The following is a 23516-nucleotide window of genomic DNA, read 5'->3' as shown; positions in this document are numbered from 1 at the left end:
TTTAAAAAAAAAAAAAGTTGTTTTCACCATTTAAGACAGTTACTTTTAATAGGAATTTGCTGCTGCACAATTCGAGAGCCAGCCCATTTCATAATAAATGATTATTGTTGGGCTTGTTTTTAATATTGCATCTCAGATGTGTTCTTGTAGGAAGATCTGTTGAAATTCCAGGTGCTGGATCACAGCACTGGGACTGCCAGCCTAGAGTACGCCCAGCCTGTGCCCAGCGGTGATACCCCCACGGTGCCCGGACTGTTTGGCGGCCACAGGGAGGTGCAGCTCTTACTCCTTCCTCCACTGTGTCGTTTTATTTATGGGCAAAGCCAGGTGACACCACAGGTTCTTGCTCTGGGTGAGCAGCGTGACACCATCAAAACTTAAGACTGTGATGAGATTTTAACTTCATTTAAATGCTACCTAATATTTATGGTGTCAGAGTAAAAGGGTATCATAGTGAGTTAATTTGATATTCACATCCTGGAAGTATACATGTTTGTTTTTTCCAGTTTTATATGCAGGTTTTTGTTGTTGTTGTACCTGTATCCAGATTTCTTTTCACTGTTCTTTCTAACAATCTAAAGCTTTCATAGAATCATTTGGATCTTGTACAGAATATAACTTATTGGGGATAAATACTTCAACTTTTGGCAGAAAAAAATACTTTGGATTCTCCCCAAGGTCATTTGTATTTGGAATAGAACAATGGTCCACCCCCATAAAACTACGTAAGACAAGCCTCCTGGATGAAGCCAGAAGCACAAGTGCCTTCAGAGGGCAGTTTATTCCAGTCCAGTTGCCTCCCCAGCATGGCCCGTCCCCACAACAGCAGGGACTGCGGAGGGGGTGGGGAAGGTTTTTTCTTTTCTACGCCTTCACAGGTTCAGCTGGAGGCAGCTGGTGGCCTGAGTCCAGACCTCACTATCTGAGATATTCCAACCGGCACAACCGTAGAGGCAGGGTTTCCTCACTGCTCGTCAGCCTCCTTTGGAAAGTGGGCTGGTCACTGCCGCCACACTTTGAAGAGTGCGCAAAGACACGCCACATCTCCAGTGAGCCTGTCTCCCTTATGCAGAGAGCAACCGGCTGTTTTTAAAAATCCTTTCTATCTGTTGAATACAACAGTGCACTTTTGGTGCACATTTTTTAGCAATAGTTGTGAATTAATGGCAAAAACAAAACAAAAAAACTCATTTACCAGCCCTCAGTTGTGTTTGCACGAGGGGCCCTTGGGCTGAAGGAATGGGCCTCGCTGGGCCATGCTGCCCTGAGTGCCGAGCCTCGAGGGGCGGCTGTGCTCCCTTCCTGTCATAGATCTCACCCCCAGCATGGTTGTGGTTTTTTTTGTTGTTCCAGTCAAACCAGTAATAGTTTCCAGAAAATCTTGACAGTCTGCAATGCCAAAAGCGTAAAAATCTGTATTTCACAGTTGTATAGAATAAAGGCTTTAGTTACAATATTTCAAAGTGTAAGTACACATTTATTTTCACTTGTCATTTTCCTTCATAGCAGATTACAGAGAAAGGAAGAAACTTCTGGTTTTGTGTTTACCGTGGAAATAATTAGCATTGCTATCCATTTTATCCCCCAATTTAAGGAGGGGAGTGTGTGAAAGTGAGGGAGGGAAGAACCAGGTCCCTTGGGTGAGGGTGACTCTGGGTCGGACTGCCAGGCTACAGTGAAGGGAAGCTGGCCTCAGAACAGGCCCATGGTGATTCTTTTCTACTTCCTGGATTGCTGCACTGGGCTCCCAGACAGTCCAGGAACCAGGCTCCAGCACTGGCTTTGGACACAATGCCTCCCTGTTCTGTGGGCTTATCAGCTGCTCTGGTAGACTTGACAAAGACTTGCTTTTTAGATGTAGTCACAGTGCTAGAAGCGAAGTGTTTGCTGGTTTGGGGCCCTCCCTCCATATACTTGGTCTGTGCCCCCCAGAGCATACAATCCTCGTCCTATGAGCCTAAGAGAGCTCTGAATTCCCTGTAAGTGCACACATTCCAAATCAAATGGTAAAGGTGGGACTTTCGACTGGGCCGAGAGTAGAAGGCCAGGCTAGAGGCAGCTTTCACGGTACTCCGCGAGGGCTGAGGGAAGGTGAGGGACTCTAGCCAAAGAGGAGAGGACTTCAAGTGATGAGGGGCCATCCCTGGATGGAGCCCTCCTCTTCCTGCAGGAACCAGGCAGAGCAAAAGACTCGACCTAGTCTTAGCCTCCCAAGGCACTGGAGGTGAGGGGAACAGCCCTCTCCTATACCACAGTAAAGAACAGAAGGGCCCCTACCCAATCTTGTCCAGGCCCCTCATCTCCCCTTGGAGTGGGAGCTGTGTGTGAAGAACTCCAGTTGGGAGGACTGGCTCTAAGAGTCTGCTTAGGATGGTGAAATTAAATTTGTAACTTTTACTCACCACTGGGGCTGGCTGGATGACTTCTATATTTAGAAGAGATGGTTGTAAAAGTTTGGGAGCTGACAGGAGTCACAACTGGAGACACTTGTGTGTCCCCAGGTCTGTGGGGTGTAGACGGTGGCAAAGAAGAAGCATCGTGGTCCAAGCACAGGTGAGTGTGCTGAAGGGCCTAGAATTTCCAACCATCCTCCCTCAGAAGAGGTGGGCAAGTTCACTGCCTCTCCTCCAACCATGGCTGGAATATGTGGTTAGCATGAGCCAACTGTGCTGTGTAGCACAAAGTGAGACAGTAATTGGAGCGGCAGGGGTCCCCAGGGCTTGGGGTGCCTTTCATTACAGATAGAGCTGGCTGAGCTCTGTGGAAAGAATCACTGCAAGCCCTACAGAGCGATTAGGCAAACACTCCACACCAACCCCTTCGTCCCTCACCCCATCTTCACACCTCATGGTGCCTGGACTCTGCTACCTTCTGTGCACTCACAGAGCAGGAGCAAGCAGTGGGTACATGGCCAAAAGATGCCCTTCCCCAAGGCCCGCGGCCACTGAAGTTCCACACCCTACCCGAGCGGCAAAGAATCCTTTGCTCTCCGACCCTATCTCCTGGAAAACTTATTTAACCTGGGTGCTACTCCCAGCCCCTACTACCCCAAAAGTACTTGAGATTCTCAAACAAGTGGCCAATTCCCCAAAGGCAGGACCATCAGGCAGAATGAATGCTGGGAGGTCACCTCTTGGAGACCAGTAGCGTCTGAGTGGACACAAGCCACGCCACCCCCCACCCCCTGTCAGCAGCAGCCTAGGAAGCGTAATGCAGGGGGCTTGGCCACGCAGTGTGGCCTGAGCTGCCTCCCACTTCTGGGCCTCATGAAATGCCATCAGAGGCCCTTCTTAGTGCCTGGGGTGTTACTCTGGGGGGGAGAGCTGTGCCTGGCTGGCTGCCCCCTCAGCCTGTGCCCCGAAATCTGGGCTCTCTGTGCTTGCTGACTCCTCCTCAGCCTGGGCTTCGAGCAGCTCAGCAGACAGCCCATCTTCTGGTGAGGCTGCAGAGGTGAGGCTGTCGGGAAGTGTCAGCTGAGGCAGGTGGTCCGCCTGGGCGCCTGGGCTGTCTGGGAAGGAGACCTCAAACTCTGACCCGGACCAGGTGGCCTCACCTGAAACACACGGGGTGGAGCTGAGGAGGCCCACAGACCAGGGCCAGTGTGGCCTGGGGCAGTAACCCCGCTGACCCTCAACTCCCACCCCCAGCGTTGATGGGGGATGGGCGCTTTAGCGTACAAATGCCTTGATGCGGCTGCATTCCACATGCAGGCCAGCCTCTAACCCAGCTGAGAGACTCAGGGCCGCCTTCCCCACAACCCGGGGTCCTTCCCAGAAGGCCTCCGAAGGTGCCGGCCGGCCACTCACCACCACGCTCACGAGAACCCCTGCTGGAGCAGACGTCCTCCGGCCCTGAGGCTGAGACCGCAGTGGAGGTCAGCTCTGTGGAGGAGGGCAGCCCAGACCAGGCGCTGGCGTTGCTGCTGTCCATGAGGGAGATGCCGGACACGTCCAGGAAGCCTAGGGGAAGGTGCACAGTTCTCTGCCAGAACAAAACCCTGACCACTGGAAGGCCAGCGCCCTGGGCTCACGGCGCCCTGTTCCTGGGGCATCTGGCCCGGCCAGAGACTGTAACCTCCTCAGCCCGTGGCAATGCCCCCAGCCAACCCCAGAGGTTCCCCACTGCTGGTTTCTGAGGAAAGAAAGGGGCCTGGGGTTGGGTATCATGGGAATAGCCCAGTGGCAGAGGGCCCAGACCCTGCTCTGTGCCTAGTGTGCTGTGTGACCTTGAGCAGGCCCCCTCTCTCCTCTGGACGGCAGTCTTGCCATCCGTATACTGATTGGATCACCTGCAGTTATCTTGGCGGATATCAGATAGGAGGGCTCAGTGGGTCTGCTGAAGTCCAGCCCAGAGCCCGGGACCTGCTCCAGCACAGGGCTTGCAGGCCCTCAGCTTCCTCTCAGCCTGCTCGGTACCTGGGTCCATGACTCGCTGCAGTGGAGGCGGAGGCTGAAGAGGAATCTCCATGGAACGGGGAAGGTCGCCAAGGTCTGGAGTGCCATGGCCAGGACTCTTGGGCCCAGGGAGCTGTTCCTCCTTGGAGGAGCCAGGTGCCTGCAGCAGGGCCTACAGGGAGCCAGGGAAAAAAAGGAACAGGAGGGGCCTATTGGACAGGGTAGTCAAACCTAACCGCCAGCTCACACCCACCGGGAGCACCACTCAGCCCAAGGGAGCAAACAGCCCTGGGCATCTAACGCTTCCTCTACAGCAGATGTGAAGTCAGGCAAGAGGGGCCTGGCTGGCCTCCCGTGCAGTGCGGACATGGACTCGGGGCACCCTTCCCACTCTGCTGAGCAGCCCCAAGGGCCCACCAGACGGAGCCCCATCCATGACCCACAGGAAGAGTCCATGCCTGGAGAGCAGTCCCCAAGGGCCCCCGTGCAGACCCCAGGCACCAGCCCAATGCCCAGAGGCACTTGGGGGACCTCTCAAGAGCCACGATCTGGCTGCAGACCCAGACAGACACCCAGCCCCTGGCCTAACTTTACCACAGACTCACGGAGGCACAGAACAAGGCTCTGCCCACCTCTGGGCCTTAGTTTCCCAGTCATGAAATGAAAATGACAACCAGTGCCTCACACTACCCTCACCTCCAGACCCCAGTGGCAGGAGAACCGAAGTAGGTTCCGCTGTCCCAGGACGGGCCCATCTTCTCCCACTGGGTCCCACAAGCAGATGGGCCTCCCAAGGCTTCTGCAGGCAGGCCCCCAGTGAGGACAGCCCCAGTCTCCTCTTCCCAGCTGCAGGCCCTTCTGCCCACATGAAGCTCCCCTCTCACCACAGCTGGCAGGTGCTCCCCACGTACCTCCACGTAGTCACCCTGCCTGGAGCCTGTCTCCAGGCCAGAAGGGGCAGGAGAGTCCTGCGGGGTGGGTCCAGGTGGTGGGGCACCAGGCGGCGGGACACCAGGCGGCGGGACACCAGGCGGCAGGACACCAAGTGGTGGGATACCAGGTGGCGGGACACCAGGTGGTGGGACACCAGATGGCTTCTTGTGGTGGCTGGGAGGCTGGGTTGGGATCCGGTGCAGATAACCATAGCCGATACCACAGCCCAGGCTGCCGAAGACCGGAAACATTCACTCCGGGGCTTGTCCCACAGCCCTTCCTATCCCTGCCACCCCCATACACCAGCAATGAGGGGGCCTCATGGACCAACTGTCAGCCTCAGGACCCCTGGGCCCAGGGCCCATCCCTCCATCCCCACCATGGGACTCCAGGTCCATGCCCAATGGCCAGGGTCCCCCACGGCCCCACCAGGGCCCCACCCTGCAGCCCTGCAACCCCAGGAAATACCTGCCCTCTCCTCCCCAGGCTGCATTGGGAGTGACAGTCACCTCCCGGCAGGAGTCGGACTCGGAGTTATAAATCATCAGCTTCAAGGGCTTCCCCTCATGGGATTCAATGAGTGAGAAGAAGTCCTCGGACTACGACAGACAACATGGTACCTGAGCCCTGCTCCCACCCTGGGATGGGAAGCCTCACAAGACAAGACGCTTCTCATGGACAGTACCCACTTCTCCACGCCCCATCCAGGGGGCCGGGGGGGAAGGCTATGTGTGGTTCCTTACCTCCTGGAGGATCTGGTCTGAGCCAACCACGTAGTCGGTGTAGGGGCGCAAGCCAGCGAGGGAGGCAGGGGAACAGGGTTCCACATCCTGAGGAAAGAATCACAAACTATCCAACTATCGGCCTTGCTTCTGGGGGGCGGCGGGTGGGAAGCTGCCTCTCCAGGAGCTGCCTCTCCACCTGTCCTCTGTCCCCAGGCCAGGACCTCAAGTCCAGACTCTCCCAGCCCAGCCCCTGGTTCCCCTGCCTCCCCCGGTCCACAGCCTGTCCAGCAGAGGGCAGCACCGTGCCACAGGCAGGAGCTCCCGCATCTGACCACCTAGGTCCAACTCCTGGCTCCACCAGCGGCTAGCTAGGGCGCTATGGACAAACACTTAACCCCTCGGCCTCAGTTTCCCCACAATTAAAAGTGGGATATGTAGTGCTCACTCAAGAGTTGCTGAGAAGATTAAAAAAAATAATATATGCACAGAATGAAAACCACACCTTGGCCCACAGTAAGTGCCCAACTGCATTGCTGTTACGGCTGCAGGCACAGAACTGAAGACCCATGGGGTGGTGGGTGGGGGGAGGTTGAAGGAGAGGGTGGTGAGAAGTGGGTACGAGGATTGCCTTCTCCCTTGGAAAGCTCCACTACCCAACCCCCAATCTCCCGGGAAATATAGAGGGATTTGTATCACCACCCCCATTGCACTTATGGACAAACTGAGGCTGGCTGAAAAGGTTGAGAAGGCTCCCACGAGGAGTCAGTGAGCAATAGGGGGGGCTAGAAACCAAATCAGCCAGTGTCCAGCTCAGGGCACCCTCTGTCCATCAAGCCGTAGGACCGAGCATTCAAGAACTTGGGCCCCATCAGTGACTGCATGTCACGTGTGCATGTGTGTCTGTGAACGAACACTAACAGCAACATCTGTGACAACTCAGTCACAGAGATTCATTAAGGTTCAGACCCCAGGCACCAGCCCAGTGCCCAAGGGTGCTCTCAGGGGACCTGCCAAGAAAAATCATAATATCCTAGAGCAGCGGGTCTCCGACCCTTCTGGCACCAAGGACCAGTTTTGTGGAAGACAATTTTTCCATGGACGGCGGGGGTGTTAACGGTTCAGGCGGTAACGCGAGCGACGGGGAGCAGCAGATGAAGCTTTGCTGGCTCGCCTGCTGCTCACCTCCTGCTGTGAGGCCTGGTTCCTAACAGGCTGGGGACCGGTACCAGTCCGCGGCCCTGGGGTTGGGGACCCCTCCCCTAGACTACACCAGAAAAAAACACTCTTTTAGATAAAGACTAAAGCAGCCGCAGCAGCAGCCTTCTGGCAGTACAACCAAGCTTCCAGCAGATGGCGTCCCCACCTTTCCAAAGAAGCAGCCAACGTCTAGAGGGTAAGAAAATGCCCTAAGTCACAGGGCACTGTTGGGCTGAGAGGAGTTGCGCTCTCTGGGACACTGGAAAGGGGAGACCACACCCTGCCCTTGGGACCCTCTAATAGACCCACTGTCTGCTGGCCTCTCCCGGGAGGCCCCCACCACACACCCATCCCATACGCCTCGCCCACTCACCAGCACGTGCCACACATGCTCGCTGGCCCTTCGGAAGCTGCAGAAGCGCACGCTGGCGCCCAGCAGGCCCTGGCCGCCCCACATGTTGCTGGGCACCACCTCCACCTCGCGAACCTTATTGGTCTTCATGCTGAACACCTCCAGCTTCACCGGCTTCTCCACATTGGCCTTCAGTAGGGCCTTGAGCGTGTCATTCTCCTTGTTCTGCAGGGGCAGCGGGGCTGACTCCCGGACCCCCCCACACACACCCGGCCAGGCCCCCCAGACAAGTCTGGGTCTGAGATGGGGCAAGGGCCTTGGTGGCTGGGCTGGGCCTGCAGCCACTGTGACCCCCAGCACCCCCAAGCCCTGCTAAACCTTCCTCCTTCAGTCCCCCCGGAGAACACAACAAAGTAAGCAAAGAGCCCCCGGGGTCCAGAGCATTGCAGCGCTGCCCACTCTGAGCTGCCCCTTCCAGAGCTCTCACACTTCTCAGGCCCCTCTGGGCAGACCCCGCAGACCTTGCAGCCAGTGCCAGGAGTCCACCTGCTCCAGCCCACCCCTGAGAGCCCGGGAGCTGAGCTCCAGGCAGGGCCCCCATCAGGCTCAGGAAGAAGGGGAGATGGGGCTCAGCCTCCCTTCAGCAGAAAAGGGAGGCAGGAGCAGGGCTGGGGCCCCTGTGGGACAGCAGGAGACACACACAAGCAAAGCAGAGGCAGAAGGGGGGCCTCACCAGCCTTGAGTGCCCGATGGTGATGATGAAGTCGAAGTAGGGCTCCAGGCCTGCCTGCTGGGCGGGGGAGTTCTCCTGCACCTGTGCTGCACAGAGGCCACGGTCACTGCGCTGACCCTGGGACTCTCCCAGAAGCCCCCAGCCGTCAATTCTAGAAACCATCACCACTCCCCGTGTCCCGGCGAGGACAGAGACACCAGCATGTGAACCGTTCCAGGCAGGCCACACATGGGCATGGTCAAGGTTCACTCCATCTTCTCTCACTACCTTCCTGGGCACAGGTTTTCCTCTTTCGGAAAATGACTCTTTCCTGAGTATGATCCACAGATGCTTCCAGAGATGCCTCATAGGAGAACCCAGAGCAGTAGGCCACACGGAGACAGGGTGACACAGATGGCTGCCCCAGAAGCCTGGGCTGGGGCTGCTGGAAAGCCAGAAGGGTTTACCAGAAATGTTTAGATGTGGACAGGAAGGGAGTGCCCCAGGATGGATGGAGCCAGGGCCATGCCCAGAAAGACAGAGTGCAGAAGGCAGCCTGTGGCCAGATCCCAGAGAGCCCCTGACCCTGTGGTGACAGATCCTGGCCCAGTTCCACAGGTGGGGCGATAGGAGCTGTTGAGGAGGGGTGGCTGAGGAGAGCAGACCCCAGAGTCTGGAATGAGCCTGAGCCAGGGAGCCTAGTGAGCAGCGCAGAGTCCCCTCACCATCCAACCTCCCCACACAGGACAGCTCCTCCAGCGGCCATTCCCAGCCCAAGGGGCTCCTGCCCTGCCCTCAACTCCCGAACTCCCTGCTGTCTCCAAAAACACCACAACCAGGCTTGCAGCTATGGTGGAAATCCATCTCAAAGGCCCCATTCACAGAGCTTTGCTCAAACAATGCAGCCTTTATCCCCAGGTCTGGACCGAATATGGGCCCCACACCCTCGGGCCTTTGGCTGTGAGCACTTGATGCCCTGTTGGTCAGGCACCAGCCAGGCCAGCAGCCCACAGGGCACAGGGCTCATGTGGCCTCAGGTTCCGGATGCTTCCTTGAGGGGAAGGCCCCCATGGCTTCTGCCACCCACTAGCCCCTCCAGTCTTGGAGTCCCCACACTGAAGGAGAGCTCACCGTTGAGGCTATGGATCAAGGCCAGTTCACCCCTGGAATGAGGGCTCCCTCCCGGCAGTGGAACCGACGGAGCCCCACCTTGCCACCTCCAGAAGCTGCCATGGCTTCCAGTGAGAATGAGCCCAGAAACCAACTCCAGCCCTAGTTGGCCTGGCCCAGAGAGCAGCTGCTTGGAGCCTGCCCCTCCGTCCCTTCAGGGGGAAGCTGGGACGAGGGGTCTTTGGAGAATCAGAGGACAGTTCGCCAGGGAGAGCTGGCGGGGAGCTGCTCCTCCCTGCTCTGGGCCACTCCACCTCCCTCGGGTAAGGCCCCCACTCCAGAGGCCGGTTGCCCTCTACCCTCCTCAACACTGTGTCTGCCAACCTCCATCATTAATGAGACTCAGAGGCTGGGGCCCCCAGTGCGCAGGCCCGGCCCTCTCCCAGCCCACCCAGCGCCTCCACCTCCCCTCTCCTGTGGCCTTGTCCTCAGTCTGGCCTTGTCAAGGTCCCTTGCTCTGGGCCTTGTCATCACCCACTATGGCTCCACAGCGGAAATCACCTGCGGTGCTGCCCACCGCACCCCCGGCCCCGCAACAAGCGTCCCCTCTGTCTGGCTCTCCCTTGGGCGTTCCCATCACCCCAGATCCCGCAGCCCCACAACGAGTGCTGCTTTCATAACACTCCCCCTGCCCCCTGTATCTCCCATCAGGGCACCTAGAGTGATAAACAAGGATGGCAGTTTACCCCTTCTGAGGCTTGGCTGGGTGCCAGAAGACTGCACCACCTGCTTCCCCTGTCATTTAACCGTCTCACTAACCCCAACTGACAGGGGAGGAAAAGCACTCAGTTATTCAGCAACAGCCTGACCCCAGGAAATCCGACCCAGAGTCTGCTCCTGTCCACTGCCGAGGACAGTGACTCCTCCACCATGCCCAGCACACCGTGGGAACGCCAATATTTAGGGAAGGCAGCACACTTGCTCTTCGTTTTTTTTTTAAATGTTTAGGAGGCAGTGTCACACCTCCACTTAAAACCTCCCAATGGCTCCACAGCTCAGCATAAAATCCTAAATCCTCAGGACAAAACGCAAGGCCCCAAGCAACCTGGCCTCAACCTTTAGCACTCTCCTCACATGGGCCACGCCACCCAAGCACACCAACCCCACCTCCTTGCTTCTCCTCAAGCCCAGCAAACACAGTCCCACCTCAGGGCCTCCCTCTGCCCAGAACGCTCTTCCCCCAAATATCTGTATTGTCCTTACTTCCTTCCAAGGTGTCTGTTCAAACGTGACTTGATCAGAGGCCTTTCCTGACCCCTGTATACAAGAGCACCCACTCATCACTCTGGATCCCCTCACTCTGCTTTATTTTTCTTGCTAGCAATGATCACCACCTACCATATATTTCCTGTCTGTCTCCCTTCCCTCTCTGCTGGCATCCAAATGTAAACTCCATGAGAAAAGGGACAATATCTTTTCTGCTCACTGCTTTATGTTCAGTGCCTGGAACTCTACCTGCCACAGCATATGTGCTCAAAATCACTGTTTTGGCTATAAGGATATACTGTACAACGCAGGGAATACAGCCAATATTTTATAATAACTATAAATGGAGTATAACCTTTAAAAATTGTGAATCACTATATTGTACACATATATAATATTGTACATCAACTAAATAAAACTACACGTATGAAACGGGGGGAAAAAAAACTGTTTTGTGAATGAAGACCTCCAATTCCCCAGTCTCTCCATTCTGTCCCTCTCCAGCAGGCCCTTCCCATCTTCACTCTTACCATCACCACCACCACCCCACCCCCCATTGTCGACATCTTCAATTTGCCTTCCATCAAACCTGTTGGAAGACTCTTCCTGGCTGCATGCATTTCACTGTCCACCTTTTCTGTCCGGTGCCTCACCATGACGTCCACTAGGGAAAGCCCACCACCAAGCACAGATTCTGTTACCTCTGGGTCCTGAAGCCATCCTGGCTTTCCTTTTAGGAAACCTCTTCTTTAGCTGCCCCCCTCCCTCATAGTTGTTAACAGAGCCTCCCATCACAATGCAGACACCGCTCAACAGCCAGGCACCAAACTGACAAGCCTGTCTGCCTACCCCCATCTCTGCTGCCATCCACCGTGCACAAGGGAGAAGGGAGTCCTGCCCCGCGGCGCGCCGGGGACGGACACTCTCCTGCCCCTCTCAGCTCTGTTACAACCCCTCCTTCTCCGCAGTACAAATCACCCCAAATCTCCATCTTGCTGCGGGCCCCTCTCCTCACCTTCAGGCTCTAGGAACCCACTCTATCTCCACTTTCCCCGGGACCTCTGTGGCGACACCGAAGGCACATTATCAGCCGCGGCCTTACCGCGCTTCTCCGCAATGTTCCACCGGGGAGCCCTCCCCCCACCATCCCCCGCAAACTCTCTCCCCGAGCCCTCTGCCGCATTCTCTTGGCTCTCCCGCTCCCACTTTCCCGGGCTGGTTCTCATCGGTCTTCGACCCCACCACAGGCAACATGCGCGCTGGCAGGCTCCCCCGCAGCTGGCGTCCACTCGGTTACCCCGACCCCCTGGATCCAAGGGCGGGGACAGCCGGGCCCTGGGCTTAGCTGGCTCTCTCCCCAGGCCCAGTAACAAGCGCAGTGCACAACAGGCGATCATAAATGTGATCATACAAGTGCACAAATGCGTCCCGACTGGACCTGGTGCTTTCACTCTTCAACCGGGAGAAGTGCCATTCCGGGGCGGCCCGACACGACCAGGAAACGCTCCAGCTTCCTGCAGAGCTGGCACTTGGGGCTGGCGCCGGGCCGACCCGCGGCCGCAGACGGGCCGGGGCCCAGGAGTGCCGTGGCGCCATCTCTTGCCGGCGTCTCCTACCGGGAAGGGGCATCACTCTCCCCCGGGCGGCCGCACTAAGGCCGAGACCCCGCCTCTACCGCCCCCAGGCCGGTGATCGGACGTCCCCCGCACATTGGTGGGGACGCCATGCCAAGGCCACCGGTGCCGCAGGGGCCACTCACCCCGTGCAGGTGGAAGCCCTCGGCGCCTCCCGCGGGCTGCTCGGCGCTGGCGCCCAGGCCCATGGCCACTGTCGGCTCGGGCGCCGGTGCCCGGGACCGCGGCGCCACCAGCGTACTCACCCTTTCGGCGCTCGACTACCCGCGCCTTGTCACGTGGGTGCCTGGCCACGCCCACCCTTAACTGACGCCCTTAGAGAGCGGCCGGCTGCTCCGTTTCCAAGGACGCGCGCGCCTCCAACAGCAGGCCGCGAGAGGCGCGACCGGGACTCTGACTCGGGAATCCCGCTCCGCGAGGCACCACCAGACCCGGACTCGGAGCCGCAGGTGCCCGGAGATGAGCATCAATGATTCCTCCCTTATGGTGCGTGGCCCGGGCACTGCCCAGCCGCTCCCTCCGGGACTCTCCGCCCCTGGCCTGGTGACCCCCGCGCCTTGCAGCTCTCCTGTTACCTCTCTGACCGCTCGTGCTGCCTCCGCTACCCGCCTTTCGCTGTCCCCGGCCTCTTCAGGCTGCCTTCGTCCCTTCTCGCCTCACTCTCCGTGGCAAGCGAATCCTCTCTAGTGTTCTCTGAGCCCACAGTCATCATCCCCACCCAGTCCTATCCCCGAGCTGCCCCAAACCAAAGCATAAAAACCCAGCTCCATCACCTAGCCATTATCTCCCCTTCCCCTGTCTGTGCCTCTTCTGGGTCCTTCACCTCAGTGGATCGCACCACCATTTGCTCCCCCAGCCTTTACTCTTTCCCATACTAATCTCTAGATCCTGTCTATCGGCAGGAAGTATCAGCTCCTAAATGTCTCCTGAGATCACCCACTTTTTATCTCCTAGTCCAGGATCACCACCATCTCCCCTCTGGGCACCCGCAACAGTCCCCTTCCCAACTGGTTTCTCTGCTTCAGCTCTCTTCACCAGCAGTCCCCCACCACCACCGCCACCACCACCACCACCGCCACCAACATCCACGACCACCCCAACACACACACACACACACACAAGCCAGAGTGTTTGCAAAAACACACACCTGAGTACATCCCCCGCCCCCCCACCGTGTTCAACGCTTAAAACCATTCCAGCTGCTTCCTATTACCCTCAGGATGGTGTCTGGGCTCTTTCATATGGCCCACAAGCCTGTTCACAATCCAACCACATCTGTCCCCAACCCCGGCACCCACAAACCTTAGGGGAAGTGAGACTTCACTTTGAAATCTCAGCGCCTCTTACTATGTGACCTTTGTCAAGCCACAGCCTTCATGGGCTTCGGCTTCCTTAACCATGAAGGATATGGAGAGGATAATGCATAGATGATGGGCGTAAAGCCCTTGTACACTCCCCCACAGGTGGTTAGCCCACAATAACTTGTACCTCTAAGTACTGGCGTCATGATTCTTATTATCGGTTCACTTTCTTCCCCCTTATTCCCTTCCTAAGGCAAAACCTGAGTTGAACTCCCCATCACATTTGAACCAGAATCTGTGGTTAATTCCAAAACAAACATCTCCAAACTCCTTCCCAAGAAAACTGTATGGAGCTGTTCCTGGGGCTGGGGAGGAATGGGATGAGGTCTGAATATTCTTTCTCTTCTCTTTACAGAATTGGAAGAGGAGAAGGGACTAGGGGAGGGAGCAGGTCAGAACAGACAGAAAAGGGGCTGGGACTATTGCAACTGTGTCTTCCTCCTCGCAGGCTGGGATCATTTATTACAGCCAAGAAAAGTACTTCCGCCATGTGCAGCAGGCCGCGGCCGTGGGCCTGGAAAAATTCAGCAATGACCCAGTGCTGCAGTTCTTTAAAGCCTATGGAGTCCTCAGAGAAGGTAGGGACTCGTCAGTGTTGCCTTCTGACCTCAGGCACTAGCCCAGCACTAATGTGCTGGCTCCACCTGGATGCCTACTTCTACCCCAATCATGTTCCCATGGAAAAAGTCTTATACTCAGTAGCTAGATTCCCAGGTTAATCCACAGAATGTAATCCATATCTAGTTCACTTTTGAGACCTTAGAGACCTCGCTACCCCTGCTCTGCACCTCAGTCTCCCTATCTGTAAAATGAGTGGGGGGAAAGATGACTGCAAGATTATTGAACCAATCCCAGGCTTGGAAACTGAGAGCCAGTAGTGCAGAAAAAGGAGGAAGTGGTAGGTGTGGCCACAGGCAGGTGTGGGACAGGAGCAGGGAGAGAAGTGGGGCCCGTGGAGGTGCGACTCACTGACATTTAGAAGGTCGTCCTGGGCGGGGGGCCAGCTGAGCTGCCCATGGCCAATGTCAGTGGACATGGAAGGATAAATATAGCTGAGCAGCTAGCTGGGAATGCACAGAGGTCCTTCTTCAGAACCGACCTACAGGAATCCTTGTGCATACTCCTGGACCATGGCACCAGCAGCCCTTTCAGGAAGCTTCAGTCTTCAGGGAACTTGGGCCACTAGTGACCTTTTGGACTAGTTAGTCCAAGTCTTGGGTCAGGTGGTACCAAGCCTTGGGTCAGCCCTGTGTCTGCCATGGAGCCTCCTGCCCTCTGAGCATGGAGCCCCAGAGAATAACCACTTGGGCTGTCTTCACAGAGCGCATCCAGGATGCCATCAGCAGCCTAGAGAGCATCCAGAATCACCCAGATGTGTCCCTGTGCTCCGTCATGGCTCTCATTTATGCTCACAAGTGCTGTGAAACCATCGGTGAGTGCAGCCATGCTCAGCCAGGCCTGGCCCAGTGGGGAAAAGAGAGCCCCACTCCAGAGATATAGCCCCTCTTGGGCTGCAGGAGGTGTGTGCACTCGAGACTGCAGATGCTGTGAGGAGTGGTTCCCCTCCCCTCCCCATGGAGACCTCAAAGAAGACCCCGTGCCCAGGCCCAATTGAGTGGGAGCCGCAGGCAGAAAGCATGACAGTGGGAGGGGTCCTCCTTCCACATCCCGAGAGCTGGGGAGACACCCTGGTTTCCCTTGCCAAGATCTTGTCGAGAACAACCAAGCCAAAATAAAAAATTCTGCCCCTCATCTGCACCTCTCTAGAGTCAGGAAGAGATTCTAAGAAACTACGTACAAACTACAATTTCCTCACCCGGAATGGATTTTGGGCCTGAGGTGGGGGGTTCAGGTTTGATCTGTCTGCCCAGCAAACTGCTGGGCACAGAGGAGAAAAGATAAATCTCAGCCAGCAAACCCAGTTCCAGGGCTGGGCAGCTCCTGTGGCATCACACGGGCCAGTGTTCCTGGTTCCCAGGCCCTGGGCTGTCGTGTAGTTGGCTCCGTGTGTTGAGGGAGGCCCAGAGCGTGGACAGGCAGGGCCAGACAGACCTCCCCATCCTAACTTGTCCCCTTCCTCCTCTCTCTCGGATTCCCAGACCGAGAAGCGATTCAGGAACTTGAGAGCAGCCTGAAGGAAATCCGCAAGACAGCCAGCGGGACTGCCCTGTACTATGCCGGCCTCTTCCTGTGGCTCATGGGCCGCCATGACAAGGCCAAGGAATACATTGACCGCACGTTGAAGGTCTCCAGCAGCTCCAGAGAGGTACCAGCCCTGGGCATTATGGGGGCAACAGCCAAAGAAAGCAGTGTCCAAACACATCCTAAAGGGTGGCCCTTACTCCCATGGAGGGCCCTGGGGCTGGGGGAGGGCCACACCCAGACACCAACAAGACCCATGCTGGCTCAGGGTGTAGACAACTACACACTGGCCTTTGTCCATAGAGTCCGATTGCAGATAGGTTTTATGGCCTGCACTATATATTTTTAAAATCTTGAATTAGTTTGCTGACATTTAGAAATCAGAAGATTTTTTACCTAAAAGTCCAGATTTCTTGGTTCTTTTGAAAAACTAGGTGAGCTGACTACACTGGGCCTGTATTCCTTCCTTGCAGTGATCTGCTAGGTGTCAGTGGTGGCTCACACAGAAGATCTCATATGCAGTGGATGTCATGTGCTGTAGAATTGTACTCATGGTAGAATTAAAAGCCTCAGTCTAAGCCATGCATCTCAGCAGGGTATATATCACCCCCAGCCCCCCAAGGGGGTGAAAATTGGTTATTGGAGGAGGGGGTGAAAAAAACCTCACTGTTTGTATATAAAACACAGATATAAACACAGTACATAAACGGTATATCTGTGATATTAAAATTTCTTGGAGGGGGAGGGAACGATTAGGGGAGAAATGACTAAAAAGTCTCCTTAGGAGGGCAGTAATGGAAAAGAATTGAGAAACCTGCTCTAGGCCGTGAGAGATGCTTCAGGGCAGGGTCTTCCAAGCACCCCTCTAACCTTGCCTCCTGGACCTGGCCTGTGGCACCTGCCAGGCGAGGCAGGGTGAAGGCTGAAGGGGAGCCACCAAGGCCCATGAGCTCAGTATGGCCACTTGCCCGCTCAGAGGGCATTCCCGGCTTCCCATGCAGGCTGGGCCCTGTGCTGGTCTAAGAAGTGGAGACAGCTGGAGTGGCCCTACCCTGGCGCCCTGACCCCAGTGTAAAATAAACACGCAATGACAAGACAGGTGGTAGTGCCTCCATAAGGGGCAAGAGAACCATGGGGGTCATAGGGAGGGCCCCAACCCAGCCTGGATTCCAGTCAAGGAAAGCCTCCTACAGGAGGGGCCTCCTCGGCTGAGTTTTAAAGACTGGTGGTGGTTAATCAGATGAAGGGACTTGGTTTGGGGGACGCGTACTGGGAAGGGCATTCCAGACGAAGGAACAAGAGGTGTGAAGGCCTGTAGGGAGAAAGCAGGACTCGCCTGGGATCTGGGAGCAGTGGTGCCCAGCAGGGCCTCAGGGAGTGGAATGACAAAGGGCGGGATGTGGGCAGGAGAGGCAGTCTGGATGGAGGCGATACAGGACCAAGCACTTCATCTTTCCCCTTGTTCTTATGCCAGGGCTATGTGCTCAGAGGCTGGGTGGACCTCAGCTCAGACAAACCCCACACTGTGAAGAAATCCATCAAGTACCTCGAGTATGGCATTCAGGACACCAAAGATGTTCTGGGGCTGATGGGAAAGGTAGGAGGGGCAAGAATGTCCCCACCCAGAGACCTCAGTCTCTAGACCCCCCAGCTGGTGGATGAGGAACAAAGGTCTGGAGAGCATCAGGGACTCAGAACAGCCCCGGGCCTGCTCCAGTCCTCCCTGCTACCTGCCCAATCTTGAGTTTCCGTTGCCTGTGTGGGGTCTTCTTGGAGGCTAGGCTTCCTCAGCTCTGGCAGGCTTTGTCTCTTTGCCTTTTGTTTTCACCCACTGCCCCTTTTCTATGCATCTTTCTTTCACACTTTCTCATCTAACCTGTTAAATTCACTTAGTGGCCATAAGAGAAGGGAGGTATGTGTTTTGTATTTTCTGACCTTAATTTAAATTGTTTCCTTTTTCTGATGTGGCCCTCGTTGAATCAATCTATGATGGAAAAACCATCCTCTTATCCTCTTCTGTTTGTATATCCTTTCTTACAAAATGAGTAGTTACTCATTAAAAAACCAGAAGTCTAAGAAGGTCAAAAGGTGATTTAAAATGGCATCCTTAGCCCTACCACCCCCGAACAACCCATGTTAACATTTTAGGGCCATGTCCAAGTCTTTCTTCTACGCATTGGTTCGGGGTGTGCCTTCGGTGGTTTTCTGGGGAGCAGAGGCCATGAGGTTATCTCACAGGAGGTTTAGCAGGTTATGCCCTTGGGACCAACACTTGTGGAGAAAGTGAAAGAAGCAGGAGGGAGAACTTGGGCTGTGAAGCAGCTCCAGTGAAGGCCTCAGCCGGCTCTGCTTGGAATTATGGAGCTGGGATGGCCCTTCACTGACTCCCTCACTGACAAGATGCTGACTGTGTGACCTGCCCCTCGCGGAGGTGTGTGACCTACCCCTCGCGGAGGTGTGTGACCTGGTACCAGGCAGCTCCCTGCAGCCACGGGTGATCCCAGGAGGGAGACTCCCCCAAGAGCTGTCAGCGTCCAACTCCCCTTTTCCTGAAGGAGGTCACACACAGCACCCACCATGGGGTGGGAGATAGTGTGGGTAGTTCATATAGTTGTAATCATAGGGCATCTTACCGTTTGGTCTCTTTCTCTTCATGTAAGGTTATATCATAAGCATGTGTCATTCTGAATGTCTGTGTAAAGCCAGGCCCCTGTTGTGTGGGCCTAATGTAATTTGCCGACCCCGCCTCCTATTGTTTGGATATTGAGATTGTTTCTAGTTATACACTTAGAAAGAGTTCTACAGTGAACACGTTTATGCATATATCTTTATTTAGAATAATCCTCCTCTTGTTTTTAATAAGTCTCTTAATGGAGGGTTACTGTAAACTGAAGCCATCCTTTCGGAGTCCAATTTCAAGCCTTTTGGGAGCATTGCCCTCTGCCCCTCAGGCATCTGTGTCATGACTCACCCAGGAGAGCCTGGTGGCTGGCTGCCTGTAGAGGCCATGACCCCAGCCAGGTGTGCCTTGAGAGCGGAAAAAGCACCGCAGGCTTGCCGTGGGGAGGGGAGGGTTACCTGCAAACCCTAACCGACTCTTGAGTTGCTGCACTGGCCCAGTGAGCAGTTTTCAGTGGTGAATTTTAGGAAAGTGAATGGGAAATGATGGGCCATATGTGGAATTGGAAAGTGCCCAGCAACTCCAGCTTCTCCGCTGGGGGTGGGGGGTGGGGAGGCGGGGGGGCCCTCCCATGACCTTGCTCTGTCCCAGGCCTGCTCAGGGCTCAGCCGTCTCCTGGAGCCCCTGCCTTGTCTCTCAGGGAACCCAAGATGGCTGTGGACCCTGATTTGTCACTCTGAGTGATGGATCCTGCCCACATGTCAGGCTCTGCTCCTGTCCTGGTGGGGACCCTGACACCCCTCCATCCTTCGTGGGCACCAGTGGGACTCTTTTCTTTGGCTTTCGACAGGCAACGTATTTCATGATGCTGCAGAACTACTCGGGGGCCCTGGAGGTGGTGAACCAGATCACTGTCGCCTGGGGCAGTTTCCTGCCGGCCTTGGTCCTAAAGATGCGGCTGTTCTTGGCTCGGCAGGACTGGGAGCAGACGGTAGAAACGGGACACAGGTGAGGAGTGGGGCCAACCTGCTATTTCCTTCCTTTGCTAGCCAAGGGGGCTAATCGTTCCCATCTTACACAGAGGCGAGATGGGAGCTGCTGTGTACTTGATGGAGTAAGACACAAAAGTCAGTATTGTCAACAGGAGTTATGAATAGTGACATTATGACATTGGGGGTGGGGGAGGAGAGGGAGGATGGACGTGAACTAGACACTTACCTGTCATAGCAGGAAGCCGACAGCAGAGACCTGCAGTGGAGGAATCAAGAAATAGGCCTGTCAAGAGGTCTAAGCATAGTGTTTAGGAGAGAGATGGAGGGAACTACCAAAGGAACCCAAAGCAACAAGAGTTACAGGGTAAAGAGCAGTTGTCTCTGAGGAGTGGTGGGTAGGGGAGAGTAAAGGGAGAAAGGGACTATTGTATTAGTTACTTTTAAAAACTGTGGGTGCGATATGTGTTAATAAAAACTTCAGGGGACAAAGGTCATTGTTGCCTGAGAGAAGACTTTAGTAGCAAGCTGAGTGCATCTGGAAGACAGCCTAGGGTTCCAGAGTTATGCGGTCTGTGGAAGCCAGACGCCAAGTATAGGGTGATCCTGAAGCACTTTCACTGTGAATAGAGATAAAGATGGCTTCAGGGGAGGGATGTTTGATGGAGGGTTTTGTAGAATGGAATTTTCTAGATAACTGAAGCTTATCTCTTTAACCTCTAAACGCTTTAACTATTTTTATCACAGTAATCCTAAAACGTACAGTACCAATTTTCTTCCTAAAAAGAGTTAGTGGACTACGTTTTTTTCTGAGTGACCATGAGTCACCACTACAAGTTTTTACTAAGTTGTGTGTGGGAAAAATAAAACAAAACACAAACATACCTCTTCCTTCCCTGTGGAGGGATGATAACTCCTCTGATGATAGCTGGAATTTGAGTCTCAGAAAGAGGCGCTGGTAGGAAACTGAAAGTGATTCCAGCCTGTGCCAGACCTGGGCAGGTCCTCAGCAGCCCTCTCTCACAGTTGACACCTGGCCGGTGTCCTTGGCAGGAGCTGGGTCAAGAGCTTGCTTTGGAGGCTCTGCCTTGGGCCCACAGGATACCTGGAAACACCTGGCTGAAGGCCTCAACCTTGAGTGTGTGCGGCCTCCCTGCCCAGGCCCTGCCGCATCCACCTGCAGGGAGATGGTGTTTGGTGCCAGTGGGTTGAGTCCAACACCCGACACCTTCCCTCATGGAGGGTTTCCCAGCTCATAGAGTTCCCCCATTGCTCTTTAATTTTTTTTTTTTTCCCCGGCCACACCACAGGGCATGCAGGATCTTAGTTCCCTAACCAGGGATCAAAACCATGCCCCCTGCAATGGAAGCGTGGCATCCTAACCACTGGACTGCCAGGGAAGCCCCTCCCGCATTGCTTTTTTTTTTTTTTACATCTTTATTGGAGCATAATTGCCTTACAATGGTGTGTTAGTTTCTGCTTTATAACAAAGTGAGTCAGTTATACATATCCCCATTGCTCTTTAAATCTCTGCTCTCTGTAGGTGTGTATCTCTTTTCAGCCCTAAAAATTGTTCATTTTTTCCTTCTCTCTTATTTTTCTCCACTGATACTAAAATAATTTGTCTCTTTCATTTAAAGAACCAGCTTTGAGTTTTGTTGATGCTATTATCTTTGTTTCCTAATTTATTACTTTCTGCTCTTTATTATTTTCTGCCAACTACCTCCTCTGGAGTTACTCTGTTGCTATTGTCTGACTCTTGGGTTGGATGCCTGGCCATTCTCAATCTTCTTTTAGAAGATAAGCATTTAAGTCTATGAATGTCCCTAGAGGTACCATTAAACAGTATCTACACATTTGGATACTTCAGTAGTATTTTCAGTGTCTTTTGGTTCTAAGAATTTTCTAACATTCGTTCTGATTCTTTCTTAGTCCATACATCTTTTAAAAGTTTCTTTTAATTTCCAAATTATGAGGTTCCCAGTGCCTTCAAATTCATCATAAATGCTTAGAAGTCTTTGACTGTTGACTGTGCCTAATCGTGTTGGAATCTTATATGTCATTTAGAGTAACCATCAATTAAGCAGAAGGGCCATTCCCTGATCAGGCTGAAAAATATGAAATTTCCTGTAAAGAAATAGAATATTGGGACTTCCCTGGCGGTCCAGTGTTTAAGACTCCATGCTCCCAGTGCAGGGGTCATGGGTTCGATCCCTGACTGGGGAACTAAGATCCTGCATGCCACTTGGTGTGGCCAAAAAAGAAAAGAAAAGAAACAGAATATAGAAAACTCCACAATATGATCAGGAGCTGCATCTTCCCAAGGACATATGATGGAAACCAAGGTTCCTTTCCATCTTACAGCTCTCTGGCCCCCCCAGACCTTGGCACCATGGTCATACCTGTGCTATTTGGGACATAATGGGCTTCTGTCACAAAGACACCCCCAAATATGTGACTTAAATAACATAAGATGTTATTCCTCTCTCAGGGAAAAGTTTGGGTGGTGGGCCAGGGCTAGGATGACAGCTTAACTCTGTAGGGCCCCAGCCCCCTCCCTTCTCTCTCATTGCTGTCCTGTTCCTAAGATGTTGCTCACGTGGTCCACATTCCAACCGGCAGGAAGGAGGAAAGAGAAGAAATGGAAGGCATGCTGTAGGGGCACCACTGGATATATCCTGGGCACTTCCGCTTGCATCCTATTGGGCAGAAATTAATCACATGGTCACTCCTGAGCTGCAAAGGGGGGCTGGGAAATGTAGTCTTTTCCGGTAGCCGCTGTGCCCCAACAGTTTGGGGGTTCTATTATTAAAAGGAGAAGGGGAGAATGGATGTTAGGAGACAATCAGAAGTTGCCGCCACACCTTCCTAGCCTTGCCTCTGAACATTCTCAATTCACGTGGCTCCTCCTCCTATTTCAGAATCCTAGAAAAAGATGAAAGCAATGTTGATGCCTGCCAAATTCTAGCTGTGCATGAGCTTGCAAGAGAAGGAAACATAACCACAGTAAGTTCTTTCAAGACTCAGAAGTTACGCCTTGAAACCAACACAGCCAAGGGGGGACCCCTCACAGTACCTCCACCCCCAAGGCATTGGAGGGGGCTCCCTGGGTCTCAGCTCCCTGCCCCCTCCTCCATACTCCCTGCCAGGGAGGTCTGCTCTGGTTTGGTCTTTGAGCCACACAGTTCCAAAGGCCAGCAGTGAGGCTAACTCTGGTTCTGCCACATGTTCCCTGTGTGACCCTGGGCAGGTGTCTCCACCTGAATGAGCCCCAGGATGCTCATCTGTAAAATGGAGATAATTCCACCCACTCCGTGAGCTTGTTATAAGGACTAAGATGACAGGTGGGACAACTGGGAACAGTGCCCGGTGTACTACAATAATTTGCTCCATGTTACCTGGTAGAAGTCATGGTTGTGGGGGTTTTGTTTGTTTGTTTGTTTGGGGTTTTCTTGTTTGTTTTTTTGCCACACCACAGGACTCGCAGGATCTTAGTTCTGTGACCAGGGATTGAACCCAGGCCCACGGCAATGAAAGTGCTGAGTAGTAACCACTGAACCACCAGGGAATTCCCCACAGTTGTGTTTCATATTTCAGGAAATGCCTTTTTTTAGGGAATGGTTGGCATTGCTCAGGTATTGACAGTACCAGGCAGTACCTGGCCCCAGACCTGCTCCTAAGCCTTGTAGTTTTCCAAAGAAACCCCAAAGAGCCCTCACATCCAATCAGAAGCACCTAGAATTCTTAATGAAAACCTCCATGCCCAGACAGCTTCTTATTTCCAAAAAGAGTTTGTGTATTCAGCTAAAACCCTGCCTTCTGAATAAAGACATTGCCTCTGCAGGGAGTGTGACAAATCAAGAGGCTGTAAGGGGTCATGGTGGGAAGAGGAAGTTTCTGGTTCCATCTGGCCAGCTCTGAAATTACGGATTTTGTGGGGTGAGGTGAGGTGGAGGGCACCGTTCGTATTTGGGAGGAACCCTCGAAAAGGGCTCTACCACTGTCTCTGGGTCAGAACAAGAGAACAGGCATGTCCTCCGCTCCCTGAGACCCCAGAGCCCTGGGCAGGCCTTCCTAAGGC

The 23516-nt window shown here is 54.3% G+C and overlaps 2 protein-coding genes across 4 annotated transcripts in view; one reads left to right on the top strand and one right to left on the bottom strand.

Moving 5' to 3' along the window:
* Positions 1-3304: 3304 nt before the first annotated feature.
* On the bottom strand, positions 3305-12604 carry GORASP1 (golgi reassembly stacking protein 1). The gene is made up of 9 exons (XM_079933138.1): positions 12449-12604; positions 8335-8415; positions 7623-7826; positions 6071-6157; positions 5796-5926; positions 5306-5558; positions 4416-4566; positions 3807-3959; positions 3305-3553 (listed from the first exon to the last, which is right to left on the bottom strand). Exons 1-9 carry the CDS (start codon positions 12509-12511, stop codon positions 3306-3308), a joined length of 1371 nt encoding a protein of 456 aa, XP_079789264.1. The 5' UTR covers positions 12512-12604; the 3' UTR covers position 3305.
* Positions 12605-12691: 87 nt separating this feature from the next.
* The window catches only part of TTC21A (tetratricopeptide repeat domain 21A), a 30383-nt gene continuing 19558 nt past the window's right edge, over positions 12692-23516 (top strand). For 2 of the 3 annotated variants that reach the window (XM_079933132.1, XM_079933131.1), the window contains exons 1-7: positions 12692-12809; positions 14133-14262; positions 15006-15116; positions 15784-15950; positions 17301-17423; positions 19297-19454; positions 22357-22441. In XM_079933132.1, the coding sequence (XP_079789258.1) occupies positions 12783-12809; positions 14133-14262; positions 15006-15116; positions 15784-15950; positions 17301-17423; positions 19297-19454; positions 22357-22441 (801 nt within the window). In that variant the 5' untranslated portion in view covers positions 12692-12782. The remainder of the gene's footprint in view (positions 12810-14132; positions 14263-15005; positions 15117-15783; positions 15951-17300; positions 17424-19296; positions 19455-22356; positions 22442-23516) is intronic. The other variant, XM_079933133.1, reaches the window with a different exon arrangement.

Source organism: Stenella coeruleoalba (assembly GCF_951394435.1).
Source record: "Stenella coeruleoalba genome assembly, chromosome: 10".
NCBI classification, from domain to species: domain Eukaryota; kingdom Metazoa; phylum Chordata; class Mammalia; order Artiodactyla; family Delphinidae; genus Stenella; species Stenella coeruleoalba.
This window is presented reverse-complemented; position numbering and strand designations above follow the sequence as displayed.

What these genes read in the sequence shown, in the direction of transcription:
- GORASP1 (XM_079933138.1), bottom strand. Translation starts at nt 12,511, where the DNA reads ATGGGCCTGGGCGCCAGCGCCGAGCAGCCCGCGGGAGGCGCCGAGGGC. An exon ending in GCCTGGGGAGGAGAGGGCAG is followed by an intron (nt 5,559 to 5,795) that starts GTATTTCCTGGG and finishes GGTCTTCGGCAG; the next exon opens with CCTGGGCTGTGGTATCGGCT. An exon ending in GCAGCGAGTCATGGACCCAG is followed by an intron (nt 3,960 to 4,415) that starts GTACCGAGCAGG and finishes ACCTTCCCCTAG; the next exon opens with GCTTCCTGGACGTGTCCGGC.